The sequence below is a fragment of the Arachis stenosperma genome, chromosome 8 (assembly GCF_014773155.1).
Source record: "Arachis stenosperma cultivar V10309 chromosome 8, arast.V10309.gnm1.PFL2, whole genome shotgun sequence".
In the NCBI taxonomy this organism is placed as follows: Eukaryota; Viridiplantae; Streptophyta; class Magnoliopsida; order Fabales; family Fabaceae; genus Arachis; species Arachis stenosperma.
The window spans coordinates 37,917,973-37,935,361 of NC_080384.1; the positions used below are offsets into that span (position 1 = coordinate 37,917,973).

Sequence of the window (17,389 nt, forward strand, 5' to 3'; positions counted from 1 at the left end):
TTATGTTACGTTTAATGGTAGTTTTAATGCATTTTGAAACACAATTTAGTGTAATATAGACTTATTTTTGATGCCGTACTTATAGTTTTCGGTGTATTTTGTATCCATTTGTCCCAAAAGTTGCACTGAAATTCAAATTTAAAATGATGACGACACACAAACAAACTCAATTTAAAATAAGCACAACCAAAAGTTCACCTTATTTAAATCTAAAATGCACCAAAATTATTTAATGATAACTCAAAACTCCTCCTCTTCCTCTTCCTTCTTCTTCATCATCATCATCTTCTTGTTTTCTTGTTCATTTTTTTTCTTATTTTACCATCTCATTTACTCTGTTAATAAGAATACAAATAAGAAAAAATAAAAAAAGATGCATAATGATGTAAAATTACTAGGAAGAGAATGAGAAAAAAAATACAGCAACAACAATAAAAGAGTGACGATGAGAAAGAAACACGCGAAGAAGAAGAAGGAAGAGGAATGCGAAAAAGAAGGAGGAGGAGGAGGATGAGGAACGCGAGAACCGTTTCACGTAGTTGGAGCGTGTATTCATGCTCTACTAATGTACAGCATCACTATATATTTTATTCATATTAAAATATTTCACGTAGTTGGACTTAAACCAACTTTTGATTAGATTTGGTTACTAAAAAGACTTTGATGTACAGCATAACTATATATTTTATTCATATTAAAATATAAAATATTTTTAAATAAATTATAATAATATTTTATTTATATTAAAATATATTATCTATTTTAATTATTTTTAATTATATAAAAAATTTAAAATAGTTTTTTACATTCATAAATAATAATATATAATATTTCTAAATTTATTTTAAGAATATAAGTTAATAATAAAGTTGGACATAATTAATATATGATAATATTTAAAAATATACAAGTGTATCTGATATGACCAGTAAACATCAGTTACGAGTTATAGTTCGGAAGTGCATAATTCTCGGTCATAACCGATGACTTATAATAATTAGCATTGATCTCTATTCAATAACGTCGAATATGCAGTTACTTTTCCTCTTAGGCGTTACAAGTCGGACAAAACGGCTAACCTCACCCAACCAAGTATAAAGCGGAATGAGGAAACAGTAAAAGGTACGCAACTTATTTCAAATAGTAATTCCCATCAATTTATACTTCTATTGACTTGAGCGTCGGAGTGCCTTTGCAGGTACCCACCTCCACTGTTCCTCCATTGCCGACGTATACAACGTTCCAGTTTAAAGAGTGCCGATCTCCATCAAAAGGACGAGATATACCTCGAATTAATCAGGCAAGAACATTTGGCGCCCACTGTGGGGCCCGAAAAGCTTAAGATACCGTCTGTTAAAGGTCCCAAATCACCCTCACATTCGCACATGGCTGACGTTCCTCCTCCTACCTCATCCGAACTTCTGAGAATGGTGACTGAGCTTCAACAAGCAAACCAACGGATGGCGGAGGAGAATCAAAGGATGCAAAATCAAATCGCGCAACTGATTAATGCCCGAATAGAGCACAATAATGATCATCATGAGCGACAAGAAAATGACGAGCGTCAGTCGAACCCAACTCATGTCTCGGAGACACCTCAGAGTAACGAGGAAGGAGGCCTCCACAATGAGGAAGGTCAACCCGAGGCTGAAGAAGATGAACACGACACCTCTGCTGGCCCATTCACGGCCGACATAATGAATTTCCAACTGCCTAGGCAGTTTACCTTGCCGACGACTTTAACCCCATACGACGGGCTAGGAGACCCAAAGCAACACATTAAAAAATTTCGATCTATTATGATCGTTAATGGTGCATCCGACCCTATTTTATGTCGTTGTTTTCCTTCATTTTTAGATGGTCCTGCACTTGACTGATTTTACTTTTTGTCTGCAGATTCCATATCGTCCTTCCAGGAGTTAGCGAAGCAGTTCGAGGATTATTTTGCGGCATCAACAATATATTTGCATGATTCTGACTATTTGACGACCATCAAGCAAGGTCCACAGGAGAGCCTGAAAGATTACATTACCTGTTTCACAAAGGTTGCCATGAGGATCCCCGATCTCCATCCGGAAGTTCATCTCCATGCCATTAAAAACGGCCTTTGCCCAGGTAAATTTCAGGAAACAATCGTCGTCACCAAGCCCAAAATTTTGGCCGAGTTTCGTGAAAAGGCCAAGGGACAGATTGACGTTGAGGAGCTCCGACAAGCACGAAAAGCAGAAAGGTTGGTTACAAGCAAAGACGATGATAAACCTCAGGATAGCAAGAAAACATTTAAGCCGGTACCCCGTTATGAGTCATATACTCAATTCAATACAAAGATGGATGACATTATCAAGAAGATACTCAATTATAAGCTAATCAAACCTCCTCGCAAAGCTGGCAACTACCCAGAGTCAAAGAACATTGACAAATTAAAGTATTGCACCTTTCATCAGAAACACGGACATACAACTGACGAATGTGTGATTGCTAAGGACCTCCTCGAACGACTAGCAAGGCAAGGCCACCTTGACAACTTTATTGCAGGACATATGCAGAAGAACACTATGCCCGCCCCTGATGCATCAACACCAGGAACGTCCTCAAAAGGGAAAGAAAAAGCTCCAGCTCAACCTAGAGGAGTAATAAACTGTATCTCGGGAGGTTACGCCGGAGGCGGACACACAAGCTCGGCCTGAAAACGCACTTACAGGGCCATGTTGGCAATAACAGACGCCCCCAACAATCCTCAGCCAGTGACGAATGTTCCGGAAATGACCTTCCAATCAGATGACTTTAACGGTGCTGATACCAATCTAGACGACCCTGTTGTCATCTCCGTTCAGTTAGGAGATTTGATAGTCCGAAAGGTCTTACTTGACCCGGGAAGCAGTGCCGATGTGTTATTTTTCACCACCTTTGAAAAGATGAAACTGAGCAACAATATTCTACAACCATATCTTGGAGGCTTAGTTGGATTTTCAGGAGAACGAGTTCCGGTAATGGGTTCAGTGTGGTTACAAACCACACTCGGTGAGCAACCACTATATAAGACGCAATATATTCAATATCTTGTCGTCGATTGTTTTAGCCCTTATAACCTTATATTGGGACGACCTTTTTTAAATATATTTGCTGCAATTGTGTCCACAGTTCACCTTTGTGTCAAGTTTCCTATGAAGGACAATGTTGTAGCTACGATTCACGGTGACCTTCATGAGGCTCGACAGTGCTATAACACAAGCTTGAAGCCTATCAAAAAGAGCAGCCCAACACAGGTCAACTCCATAACATCAGAGCATATACTACTAGGCGAACTTGATCATCGAGCTGATTTGAAAGATCGGCCCATGCCAAATGAAAAATTGACAAAGGTCACTTTAGCTAACGACCCAATGAAATTCACTTTTGTGGGAACTTCAATGAGTACTGAGGACAGAGAAAGGCTTGTAAGCTTTATACGGCAGAATGCCGACTTATTTGCATGGACCTCTGCTGATATGCCAGGAATCAACACGTCTGTTATAACACACAAATTGGAGATCAATCCGGCAGCCCGACCAATCTCCCAGAAAAAGAGAAACCTCGAAATTGAGAAACGACAAGCATCCATAGCCGAGGTTAAAAAGCTCATCGACGCCAATTTTATCAGAGAAATCAGGTTCACAACGTGGCTAGTCAATGTCGTTATGGTAAGAAAAAGTAATGGTAAGTGGCGCATGTGCGTCGATTTTACAGACTTAAATAAGGCATGTCCTAAGGATGCTTACCCTTTACCATGCATTGATACTTTAGTTGATAACTCTTGTGGTTACGGTACTTTAAGTTTCATGGACGCATACTTTGGTTATAACCAGATTCTCATGCATCCATCAGACCAAGAAAAAATGGCTTTCATAACTGAGAATGGTAATTACTGCTATAATGTTATGCCTTTTGGTTTAAAGAACGCAGGAGCAACGTACCAACGACTGATGAATAAGGTCTTCGAGCAGCAAATAGGACGGAAAATAGAGGTTTACATTGACGACATGGTCGCCAAAACCAAGCTTAGCGACTCCCATATCCAAGACCTGGCCGAAATCTTCAGACAGATCCGACGATTCAACATGCGGTTAAATCCTGAAAAGTGCGCCTTCGGGGTTCAGGGAGGAAAGTTCCTCGGATTCATCTTCACTAGCCGAGGTATTGAAGCAAATCCAGAGAAATGCCAAGTAATACTTGACATGCAAACTCCAGCGACAATAAAGAAGGTTCAACGGCTAACAGGACGATTAGCTGCTTTATCAAGATTTTTACCATGTTTAGCACCTAAATCCTCAAACTTTTTTCAATGTTTAAAAAAGAACACAAAACATTTTGAATGGAACAAAAACTGTGAAACGGCTTTTATAAGTTTAAAAGAATTTCTTTCAAAACCCCCTGTTTTGCAAAAGCCAAAGCTCGGTGAGCCGTTATATATATATATATATATATATATATATATATATATATATATATATATATATATATATATATATATATATATATATTTGTCTATAACTGATGTCGCAATTAGTTCCGCCCTTGTAACAGAAACAGATAAACTCCAACAGCCAGTCTATTTTGTGAGTAAATCATTGCAAAGCGCCGAGCTTCGCTACCCGAAGTTGGAAAAGCTCGCCTTGGCTCTAGTTTTCTCGTCAAGACGTTTGCGACCCTATTTTCAGAGTCACACGATCATTGTTAGAACTGGACAACCTCTTCGGCAGGTTCTCTCGAAACCTGAGCTAGCAGGGAGACTTATCAAATGGACCATTGAGCTTTCAGAATTTGATATTCAATATCAGCCAAGAGGATCTATCAAGTCTCAATACTTGGTCGACTTCGTCGCTGAGCTCACAGAACCATGTTCGGACGCGTCAAGCTCAGAATGGACCTTGTTTGTTGATGGAGCTTCAAACCCTCAGGGGTCTGGCACAGGGGTGTTATTGGAAAGCCCGAAAAGAATAACCTTGGAACATTCTCTACGCTTCTCCTTCAAAGCGGGCAATAATCAGGCGGAATACGAAGCCCTTATTGCTGGGCTCAAGTTAGCCACTGATTTATATATTACCAATTTAAAAGTCTATTGTGATTCATTATTAGTTGTTCAGCAAGTAAATCAAAGCTTCCAAACAAAAGATCCGATTTTATTGAAATATCTAGATATTGTTCAGCAATTGATAAACAATTTTTCAAAAATTGAAGTTTGCCATATTTCTAGAGACCAGAATAACAGGGAGGATATTTTATCAAAATTAGCAACTACACAATCACATACAGCAACACTTTTACAATCGATTTTAGATAAACCAAGCATTCATATAGCTAACATTTCAAATATTTCAAATAATCATAGTTGGCAGCAGCCTTATATCGAATACCTCCGAGATGGTTCTATCCCAAGGGACGTCTCAGACCAGAAAAAATTTCGGAGGCATGCCTCCTTCTTTACGTTAATGAATAACATATTGTATAGGCGGAGATACTCCCGACCACTTTTGAAATGCTTAGACAGGCCAGATGCCGATCTTGCACTAGCCGAAGCTCACGAGGGCATCTGCGGCAAACATTCCGGAGCAAGAAGCCTGGCACAAAAAGTACTCCGCGCTGGCTTTTACTGGCCGACATTGTGGGAGGACAGCAAGCAAAAGGTCAAAACATTCGACCACTGTCAGAAGCATGCTCTGATCATTAACATACCGGCCGAGCATCTCCACCATTCAACAATAAGTTGGCCTTTTAACCAGTGAGGAATTGATATCCTCGGGTCGTTCCCTACTGCCCCAAAACAGGTGAAATATCTGGTTGTTGCAATTGATTATTTCTCTAAGTCGATTGAGGCACAAACCCTAGGAAAAATCACATCGTCACAAATGATATCCTTTGTTTGGAAAAACATCATCTGCCGTTTTGGTATACCTCATCATATTGTTACTGACAATGGTCGACAGTTTACCGACCATAAATTCAAAGATTTTTTACAGAATTTAAAAATACAGCAACATTTCTCGTCTGTGGAGCACCCACAATCTAATGGATTAGCCGAAGCAGCAAATAAGGTCCTCTTTCAAGCCTTAAAGAAAAAGCTCGACACCACGAAGGGGCTCTGGGCTGAACTTGTCCCCGAAGTGCTATGGGCATACAATACTACAACACATTCAACAACTAAGGAGACACTCTTTCGATTAGTATATGGATCTGAAGCAATGATTCCCATTGAAATATCCCACAATTCAATACGGACGCAAGCTAAGCACCATGATCAAGCTCGGCAGGCAGAGCTCGACTTAATCAAAGAGGTACGAGACACAGCGGCAATTCGGCACCGAGCATTACAACAACAGCTCGGTCGACGATATGAAAAGAAGATATTTCCAAGATCATTCAAGGTCGGTGATTTAGTCTTGAGGAAAACTGAACAGGCCTGCCGACCTCCTTCCCATGGAAAACTCGCAGCAAACTGGGATGGTCCATATCGAGTATATGATGTCCTTGGCAGAGTAGCATACAAGTTAGAACAACTAGACGGCACTAAAATCCCCAGCACTTGGAATATCAAATCTTTAAAGCAATATTTTAGTTAATGTAGCATGCTAGCACTCTTTTTCCTACCTTGAGATTTTTTCCACGAAAGAGGGTTTTACTCATGGAGGTTTTAACGAGGCTAGATTACCTAGTATGAGTTGTACAGGTACTACTTTTAATAAATTCTAATTACTCTCTTAAAATCTCTCTGGAATATAGTACACTTTTCTTTCTGCCCCATCTATTTTACACAAATCGTATGTCAGACTCACTGATCAAAGTAAAGTCACATTCTTCAGACAAAAATGCGCAAACATACGCGAAATTATGCTTAAAACAGAAGCATACAATCATTATTCCCTTCCGAGGGTATCAAAGCTCAGAACCTAATTCAGCAGACATTCCATAAACACATATATTCCAAACAAAACGGACAAGAGTTGATTGCCAATTCTTAAACAGCACAATCATACATCAAAATTCAAAAGAAAGCGTAAAGGCTTCCCCATCGTTAACCAATACACTACATTGATAAAAACCTAATCAGCCAAATTGTCACCATTTTCCTCAGCAATTTCTTCATCATCCACAAGTTCATCATCTCGAATTACCTTACTAGGATCCATAGATGAGAATTTCCCATCAGGAACAAGGAACTTGGCTTGCTTAACAGCTCGCTCAAATCCTTCTGCAAAAGCATCCAAAATATCCCCATTTTTGCTACTTTCCATCTCCTTCATTTTTGCCGACAACTCAATAACCTGGTTACTCATACCAGTAAGTTCGTTTACTTTCTTGGCCAGCAAGTCCGCATATTCAACCCGAGCTTCCTTTTCTTTTTTTAGCTCCTCCTCAACGTCCGACAGTTTTTTCTTCAATTCAGCAATAACTTTTTCTTTCAAACCTAACTGTCCCTTTAAAACAGTAATTTCAGAAGTTTCTTGCAATGCCTTTCGGTGCTTTTTCTCTTGACTACGGCCAATGCTGGCCAACCGGAACCCTAGTACCTACAAGTTCAAAAACAAACAAACAATGACAAAAAATATATATATATAAAAAAAAGAGATCTGACCTGTAGAAACTGGTCGATCCCTATATCTCCAACTTCATCTACTCGAGCTATATTAGCCACGAATTGTACAACTTCATCAGCAACTAGGTTAAAAGGGAACTTCCGACTCCAAACGGAGGATCCCTCCTCTTCATTCTCAAAACAATGCAATTTCTCTTATCTAGGCAAATCTTCAAGCAGGGACACGTCACCTTTGCTCTGTTCAGCATCCAGAACTATGGTATCTGATTTCCTCTTCTTAAATACAATCCCTTTCTTCTTTGGTGCGGGCTGATTAACCTCCGCTTTGCCATCACCCTTGTTCGGATTAGAAGAAGAACCCTCAAAATTCTTGGTTTTGAAACGGGACCTCAAAGTTGAGGCTGAGACTCCGGGATACTTGCCAGCTGTAAAGTTCACCAAAAAGAAATCATCAGATCAAATATCAGATGAAGATAAGAAATCAGATACTGATATTTTAGTTTTCTCACCAAAATAATCCAATACTGCCGCCCTATTTTCTTCCCAAGGAAGCAAATCAGACACTGATATTAAACCCCCTTTGTCTACCATCTCAACCAAAAACGAAATGATACATTCATTTCGGCGAGTAATAAACTCGGGTCCCAGTATGTGCTGTGGTTGGCAACACCAATATAGTGGAAATTTTTCTCCGAGATTTTCATCCAAATAGAACGGAAATTCCTCATCCACTAATTTCACTTTTAAAAACATTTCTTTAAAATTCTTAAAGGATGATCGGTACAGTTTGAAAATCGAAAACCCTGGAGCTATTCAAATTTACTCACAAACCTTTCCAAACCCCTTTTGCCTGAAACAAGGAAAAGAATAGTTCCAGATCAACTTTAATTTCAAAAATTTCCATTAAAACCTGAAAGCTTTTGATGAATGCCCAACTATTAGGGTGGATTTAGGAAGGTGCGCAGTTCATTTATTTCATTACATCACATTCGAAATTAGAAAAAGGAAGTCTAACGCGTAGTTCTTCCATAACACAGCTATACATGAAAAAAATTTCAAAGTCTTTTATTCTATGAAAAATACAGTCAGCCCGATTGCATGGCAACAGTTCCAGGTGAAACCCAGGCTTCACTATCCTAGCCAGATTAACTCTGCCAACACTATCTCTATCAGAAAAAAGTGATGCCCGAATATGGATGTCACCATCGACCCATTCATAAGAATCGTTGTCTTCAATTTTAGGTAGGGCTTTCTTCTTCTTATGACTCATCTTGTGACCAAAACAGGAAAGCAATTTACGATGGTAAAAGATGAAGAAAAATTACTAACCTCTGGTTGTTATTCTTCCTTAAAAGCCTCTGAAAGTGACTCCCAAGTTACCCCACCAAGTGAATACCACACCCACAATCCACTCCACTCTTTAGTTAAACTGTTCAGTTCCATTATTGCATCTTGGCCATTAAAGAAAAACGCACCTTCAATGGTTAGTAACCCACGTTGGAAATCGCACACACTTATTAAAATAATAAATGCAACACACGGTAAACGATGTGGAACCATAAACTCAATTTTGTCTCACATTTGAGAGCCTTTTCATTTACCAGGAGAATTCAAATGAGCCACGTTGACTTAGGGGCTCCACATACCGAGCTATAACTCGTGTAAACTTGAAAGCTCAACCTGTCTCCTTTAAGTCATGCCAAGTTTGGGAGCTATGATATGACCAGTAAACATCAGTTACGAGTTATAGTTCGAAAGTGCATAATCCTCGGTCATAACCGCTGATTTATAGTAATTAGCATTGATCTCTATTCAATAACGTCGGATATGCAGTTACTTTTCCTCTTAGGCGTTACAAGTCGGATAAAACGGCTAACCTCACCTAACAAAGTATAAAGCGGAATGAGGAAACAGTAAAAGGTACGCAACTTATTCCGAATAGTAATTCCCATCAATTTATATTTCTATTGACTTGAACGTCGGAGTGCCTTTGCAGGTACCCACCTCCACTGTTCCTCCATTGCCGACGTATACAACGTTCCAGTTTGAAGAGTGTCGATCTCCATCAAAAGCACGAGATATACCTCGGATTAATCAGGCAAGAACAGTTTCTAAAAAAGTATTTTATATTTTTATTAAAATACAGTTGAAGAGAAAAAACACTTATTTGATTTCAATCTCGTCCTCCTTCTACCGTCCCTCTTAGCTGTTAGCAGTCTAACATCTATTGCAAAGGCATCTACAATCAAGAATTTTTTGAAATAAAAGAAAATTATTTTCACAGAATAATTATTTTGCAATTATATTCTAGAATTTATTTTTTTTGTGAGATTCCGGCAAATTTTATAAAATTTATAAAGTCTATCGTTCTTTCAAAATATACAGAAGTACACAAGAATACATAAAAGTAAGTCGTATTTAATAACGTAGAATTTTTGTATTTTTACATTAATTTTTTTTAAAATATGTATTTTTAAAAATTTATAAAAAAATTATATGTTCAAATTATTATTTGTTCAATTATATATGACACATGCATATATACAACAATAATGTAATAAGAATAATGTTCTCCAATAAAAAAAACTTTAAAGTTGGCCAGAAACAATAAAGTTCGCCATAGCTATGATGAATTTGCCCCTACCAAAAAAAAAATAAAAAAATATAATCCAAAAATAATTTTAAATAATTTTTTTATTTTATTTCAAAAGAATTCCTCTACAAATTATGATACAATTTTATTTTTTATGTTATAAATCCAAATCTATTTTCTCGGCCAAAAACCTTGAACAGACCAACATCACAGATTCCCACTAAATTCCAAGCACACGCGTCCATCATAATAGTTATTCCCTGTCACGCACATGACACAACGTTATTAGTATTAGCACCACATACCCATGTTCGATATGATGAAGTGAACCTCATCTATCCACTCTCATCCACCAGCTTCTTCAATCATATCCTCACTTTTTGCCAGCAAATAAAAATTTAAAACCTGCTAGGTGTTAAAGGTTTTTAATCACACTGGTAAAATCAATCAGTTTGATTATTAATCACACTTTGATTCCAAGATAAGTAAGTAAGTAATTCTAGCAAAAATTAGTACTTAGGTCTTGGAATTTTGACCAATAACTACTACTCCATTATGTTTTTGTCATACATGTTTTGTTTCAAATCATTGTCGTTTGTCTGCTCAAAATTGACTAATCACACCGTATATAGACCATTACCTAATATTTTGGTCAAAATTATTTGTGTATTCAAACATTTAAATTGATAGAATCATGCATGTATCTAAGTTTAGTTATTATCAAAGAAGATTTTGCTAAAGAAAGGTTGGAACCAAAAATTGCTCCTAATTATTTGGAAAAGATCAACTGAAAAAAAAATATATTCAGAAAAGATTTAGCAACTGTAGTTGAACATAAATTCCATATTCCAAGCTTAAATAAATGGTCAGAAGTAAACTATTAAATTATAAGTTCAAATAAGAAATACATAAAATTTAAACTCAGTTAGTAACAATCCATAGAATATCAAGTAGAGAATTGAATTAGATCAGCCAATTCAATTGCAAGTGAATTGATCAATGGTAAATCGGTTTAATAATTGGAATATATCTTTTTATATAGAAAATCACTTCAAATATAAAATGAAAATATATTATTATATTTCGTACATAAATATATTATTTTATTATACTTTATCATTAATGAAACCTTTAATATCTTTTTTGATAAATAACGGGGATAAATGCCCCAAAAAGAAACGACTGAATTGAAATTATTCTAGGAAGAGCAGTACTAACAAAATCAGCTAGGAAACAAAGAAAAATAAACTTGATATCCGTGTTAGAAACTATGTTTAAGAAAGACTAACTTGTGATGAAGAGATCACCTATTCGGCTATTCAGGCTCGAACAACGTCTCTTTAGTTGTGCTTCTAATTCCATCTCTGATTTTTTCAGAATTTTTATATTAAGTTAACCAATCTGGCATTGCAAATTTTTAAATTGCTCTTTTGTTAGGAACAAATAACTAAAAAAAATTCTTAAAATAAAGCGAGTTAAATAAAAAAATTTAAAAAATACATAGAACAAAGCAAGAAATTATAATAAATTCAAATAAGAAATATATATTAAAACATTAAATAAATTCAAATAAGATTATTACTTTTTAACTAGAACTATCCTAAAAAGAATAATATTAAAAAATTAATATTTTGAGTTAATATTAAATTTTTTAAAAATTATTTTATTTATTTTAAATTTTAAATTAAAATTCTTAATTATAAATTTAAATTTTAAAATTAATTGATATTAACTAACTTAAAAATTTGTTGATTTCTCTTTCAAGGATAATTCTTTCCCCAAATAAAATAAGATTTAAAAAACAGAAAATACATGTAACGAATTGAAAAAAAGAAAGAAACAAAATTTAAATAAAACCCAAAACGAAAAAAACAATTCTAGGAATATTCTCAAGCTAAGTCTCAAGTCTCAACCTAGCCATCCATCTCCATGAACAAGATTGAGACTATAAATAAGCCAACCACACACTCTCTCTCTCTCTCTCGTTCTCTCTCCCAAACACACTGTATCAGCAAAGAATACACAGAGAAAAAGAAGAATCAGACAACACAAGAAAAAAGGATCTGAAATGCCAAGGACACCGTTCTCGGACTCCGATGAGCTCCGTACACCGCTGGTGGCGACGGCAGCGAAGGAGGCGGAGACGGAGAAACTCTGTATCGATGAAATGCTTCGAAAGTACTGCGGCGAGTTCGGAAAGTGGCAGTTGAGACACTTCATCTTCACAAGTCTCGCATGGGCACTGGAGGCATTCCACACCATGGTCATGATATTTGCCGACCGTGAGCCGGAGTGGCGATGCACCGCCGCCACCTCCGCCACCTGCGGAATGGCTGGGAGTACCTGCGAGATCCGGCCGGACGACTGGGAATGGGTTGGTGGACGCGGCGGCGCCACCGTATCGGAATGGGGACTTATTTGCGGCGACAAATTTAAAGTTGGGCTCGTCCAATCCTTATTCTTTGCCGGATGTATGATTGGTTAGTTATTTTCACTTTCACTTTTTTTTTTTCGTAATTCATGGTTCTGGTAAGATCCTTTTAACTGTTATTTTCTAGATTCATCATTCAAAATTTTTAAAAAACACATTAAATATAAATACGTATATATTTTTCAATTTTATAATCTCATAAAAACATAAATGATGCGATAATATATGTACAATTAAGTTTGTTATATAATAATATATAAAAAATAATAATTTAGTTTCTAACTTTTTGATAAGTATCTGAATAATTATTTGTTAAAATTTCAATTTAAAATTTTAAATCATAGTAATTTAATGAAACAGTAATATGAACTGAATGTATCAGTATAAATTATTAAAGATAAAATAAAATTCGCTGCAGTTGGGTAGAAACAAATTAATGAGGGAGCGATGAGAGTTACTGTCGTTAGGAAGTATAGCTCTTCGCCTCTTCGTATGTAGCAGGTCTATTATTATTATTAGGATATTGGATTTTGCCATCGTATACCTTAAAGATATAGATTAAATATATTATAAAAAAATATTTTAATATTATTTATTATAAAAATATTTTTTTATATTTTTAATACATAAAAAATAATAAATAATATTAATTTTTTTATAATATATTTAACTTATATCCTTAAAACACACTATAGCAAAATCTTTATTATTATTCTTATTATTATTAAGGTTCCAGTTGTAGTTAAGACAGCTGTTTATGTTGAATTTTAAGCGAGAGAACTATTTATTTATGTTGAACTTCCGTGCTCCGGATAAGATCAGGATATTTGTTAATTGGGGAAATGGGAAATTATAGCAAGGAATGTGGTTATTGCAATTAATTAATTGGATGATCATTTTAATTCTATGAATGGTATTTGATACATCATAGTATCATACATAGTAGTTAATATTTTGTACTTATATGAATCAATAGCACACACAATTTTTCTATTGAGAATTACACAGAATCATAGATAACAATCACACTTCTTGTTTAGAGATAACAAACTGCGAGAGAAATAATAACTTAAACACAACCATAATTGAAGAAATTTCATTAACAATATATATTATTAGTCCAGTTTTTTAGTGCCGAAGTATTTTAGTGTTGAATTTGTCAAATTTTTATTTAAAAGAAATATCAAATATTTAAAAATTATTTATTTTTGTATCATTTAAATTACATATTAATTTTTAACTTTTTCTCTAAATTAGATACGAAATTTTAGGTACTATAACAATTATCATATTATTATTTCTCTATGTGGGTTTTGACCTTTGAAAGAAGCCATATATGCGTTGAGACTTGAGAATTACTTTGGGGGGATAAATGATAATAGTTTTAAAAAATAGATAAATGCAAACTCTTTCTCGAAAGAATGGAGACGATGAAAGTATGAACCTCTAGATAGGCATGAGGGCACATTATATTCTGGAAAACAAAGATAAAAATTACACAAAATAGTAGTTTATTACTGACTAATTTACTGGTGACGAGGTAAAGGATCACAACATGAACATGGCGTGCTAACTTTGAAACAGAAAAGTCTTAAATGGGGGCTTGGCCCGAGACACCAACAGGCTTTTTTGTGTTTGTCGTTTTCTGAGTAGATTTATTTGACTGTTGCATGTATAAATTTGCTTTTAGTTTGTCGTTTCGGTGGTGATTCACGTTGAATATTAAACAGACCCAAGTGGATGATAACCCTTTTTTATTTTTTCCCCTTTTAAATTATTTATGGTGGCTAGAATTTTGATTTAATTTTTAAAATTTTTTAATATTATAATTTTAAAATTTGTATTAGATTTAATAATTTTATAATTTAAATTTTATTAAAATTTTAATTTTATATATTTAATTTATTTTTTTAATTTTAAATAAATTTCAATTTTTCTACCTCAGCCATTCATTATTCCTCATAAATAAAACTAAAACACAACAAATTTCAATAGAAGGCCACGCGTTATTCAAGCTAGGGAACTTTTTTCGAGAGATATTAAATGATAATAGGGACAAAAGATGTACTCTTGAGTATAGTGTTGCTCCCCTATAAACTCTTTAGTGCTTAAAGTGAAGGCTCAGGTATAGTTTTCGTATTAATTTGAGAGTCGAAAATTGCAAAAAATTCAAATAATAAGTGGTGTTTCTTTTCAATGGACTTGAAGTTGGCTTTACTCTTATTTAGTTTCTAGTTGAATTGAATATTTATCGATTCTTGACTAGCAATTTATAAAAATAACTATAAATATAATTTTATTTATTTATTTTAGAGGTTTGGCTCTACTAGATCATGATATTAAATAATTAAAGAATTTATACAAAGGATTCAAAATTATGAATAATTTAATTAAATATATGAAATGAAATGATGTAAAGAATTTTGTATTGGCAGGTGCTGGAATATTTGGTCACCTCTCAGACTCTTTTCTTGGAAGGAAAGGCTCATTGATGGTCGTTTGTGCCTTAAACGCCATTTTCGGTTGCCTCACAGCATTTTCGCCAAACTATTGGATCTACGTCATTCTCCGCCTCCTCACTGGTTTCAGTACTGGCGGCGTTGGCCTATGCGCATTCGTCCTTGCCACCGAGCCAATCGGCCCAGCAAAACGTGGCATCGCCGGAATGTCTACCTTCTACTTCTTCTCCATTGGCATTGCAATCCTCTCTGCCGTTGCTTACGTCTTCCAAACATGGCGCGCGCTTTACATTGCGTCCTCCATCCCTTCCATTCTCTTCGTCTTCCTCGTCATCCCTTTCCTTTCAGAGTCACCAAGATGGTACCTCGTTCGTGGAAGAGTAACTGAAGCCATGAAGATCATGTCTACCATTGCTTCTACCAATGGGAAGCACCTTCCTAGTGGTGTTCTTCTTGCACTTGACGAAGAAGTCGAAGTAGAAGCAGAAGCAAAAACAGAAGCACTAACCTTGACTTATAAGAACAACAACAATAAGTCTTTGGAAAACAAAAATGCAGTTGGTGGTTCTATCGTTGACGTGCTTCGCTCCCCAGTCACTAGAATAAGGTTGATTCTAATGGTGGCAATCAACTTCTTTTGCTCTGTTGTTTACTATGGTCTGAGCTTGAACGTGGTAAATCTTGATACCAACCTTTACATGAACGTGGCGTTGAATGCGGTGGCAGAGATGCCAGCGTTTGGGATAACGGCGATTTTGTTGGACAAGTTTGGGAGGAAGCCATTGGCAATAGGGACAATGTGGTTCAGCGGATTATTTTGTTTGTTAGGTAGTTTAATGGGTAATGTTGGAGTGTGGAAGTTAGTTAGAATGGTGTGTGGTATTTTGGGAATATTTGGGATGGCCGGAACTTATAATTTGTTGTTTATTTACACGGCGGAGTTGTTCCCTACGGTAGTCAGGAACGCAGCACTTGGGTGCGCCACGCAAGCGGTGCAAATGGGGGCGATATTGTCGCCAGTGGTGGTGGTTTTGGGCGGCTGGTTGCCGTTCGCAGTGTTTGCTGTATGTGGAATAGTGGGTGGCATGTTTGCATTTTATTTGCCGGAAACTTTGAATCAGCCTTTGTATGATACATTCTCTGGGTTGGAAGCTGGGCTTGTTTGATGTTTTTGAAATTATTAATCTATTAACATTAGTTAACATCATCTCTATTAATATTGTTTTTTAGTGATCAAATTTTGGTAGAGTCCAATATTACCGAGCAATTCTAAATTTCTAATTTTAGACATTTGTAATTGACAATTTTTTTTTGTTTTATTTTCTAATTTAATAAGTTAAAAATTAATTTATTATAAATTTAAAAATCATTTAAAAATTTATTATTGGATAATAAATTATTATATATATAAAATAAAATTTAAATTTTGACATTTATTTAACTAAACTAATATATTAATTATTAAACCAATTCAATTTAATTGAAAATGGTGTATTTTTGACTGAACCTTTACCTGATTATTTTTTTTCGGTAATACCTATTAAAAGTCACAGTTTTTTGTCACGTATATTGTTCTTGATCAATAACTGTATAAGTTTCTGACTAATTTAAAAATAACATTACAGAACATATTTGAAGTCTCTATTTTCTCTCTTTTATTATTTTGTCATACAGACTCACCCATACACTCACATTAACATATACTAAAACTCTCTCTTTTTTTTTTTTTTTTGGTATTGAAACGGGGTTATAAAAACCCAGAAAACAAAAGCCTAAATACAAACTAAACGGGGTAAGGTAGCCCCTATTTCATCATCACGGAGGATACTAACTAGATCTGAAGGAGGTAAATCCCAAAACACAAACTCATCATCTAGATTTAAACTCTTTTTTGCTAGGCAATCAGCACATCTATTGCCTTCTCTATAAATTTGTACAAAACGAATACTCCAATCCTTTCTTTTCCACTCATTTACTTTTCTAATTACAGGATTTGGATGGGAGGCCAATTTCTTTCCTCCATTGAGTCTTTGAACCACCGCAGCAGCATCTATTTCCACGACCACTTTCTTGAAACCCATCGTCCATGCAAGCTCTAATCCTTTTACCACTCCCCATAGTTCTGCTGTGAACGCCGTCGCTTCTCCAGTTCGATGCGAAAAACCCGCAATCCACCGTCCTTCATTATTTCTCAGAAGACCGCCGCAACCACTTCTGCTTGGGTTCTTCTGTGAAGCCCCGTCTGTGTTCAACTTCACCCATCCCTCTGAAGGTGGCTTCCACTTGACATGCTTCTCTATTCTCCTTCCTATGCGACCGACCTTGTAAGACCTCTC

At 35.7% G+C, this 17,389-nt stretch overlaps 2 protein-coding genes across 2 annotated transcripts; both read left to right on the plus strand.

Annotated features, from left to right (window-relative positions):
- Positions 1-1,385: 1,385 nt before the first annotated feature.
- LOC130945942 (uncharacterized) lies at positions 1,386-2,687 on the plus strand. Its single transcript, XM_057874628.1, has 2 exons — positions 1,386-1,812; positions 1,897-2,687. The coding sequence occupies exons 1-2, from the start codon at positions 1,386-1,388 to the stop codon at positions 2,685-2,687; spliced, it is 1,218 nt and encodes a 405-aa protein (XP_057730611.1).
- A 9,409-nt stretch (positions 2,688-12,096) lies between these two features.
- LOC130946871 (organic cation/carnitine transporter 4-like) lies at positions 12,097-16,312 on the plus strand. Its single transcript, XM_057875754.1, has 2 exons — positions 12,097-12,643; positions 15,030-16,312. Exons 1-2 carry the CDS (start codon positions 12,232-12,234, stop codon positions 16,217-16,219), a joined length of 1,602 nt encoding a protein of 533 aa, XP_057731737.1. The 5' UTR covers positions 12,097-12,231; the 3' UTR covers positions 16,220-16,312.
- The last annotated feature ends 1,077 nt before the right edge of the window (positions 16,313-17,389 follow it).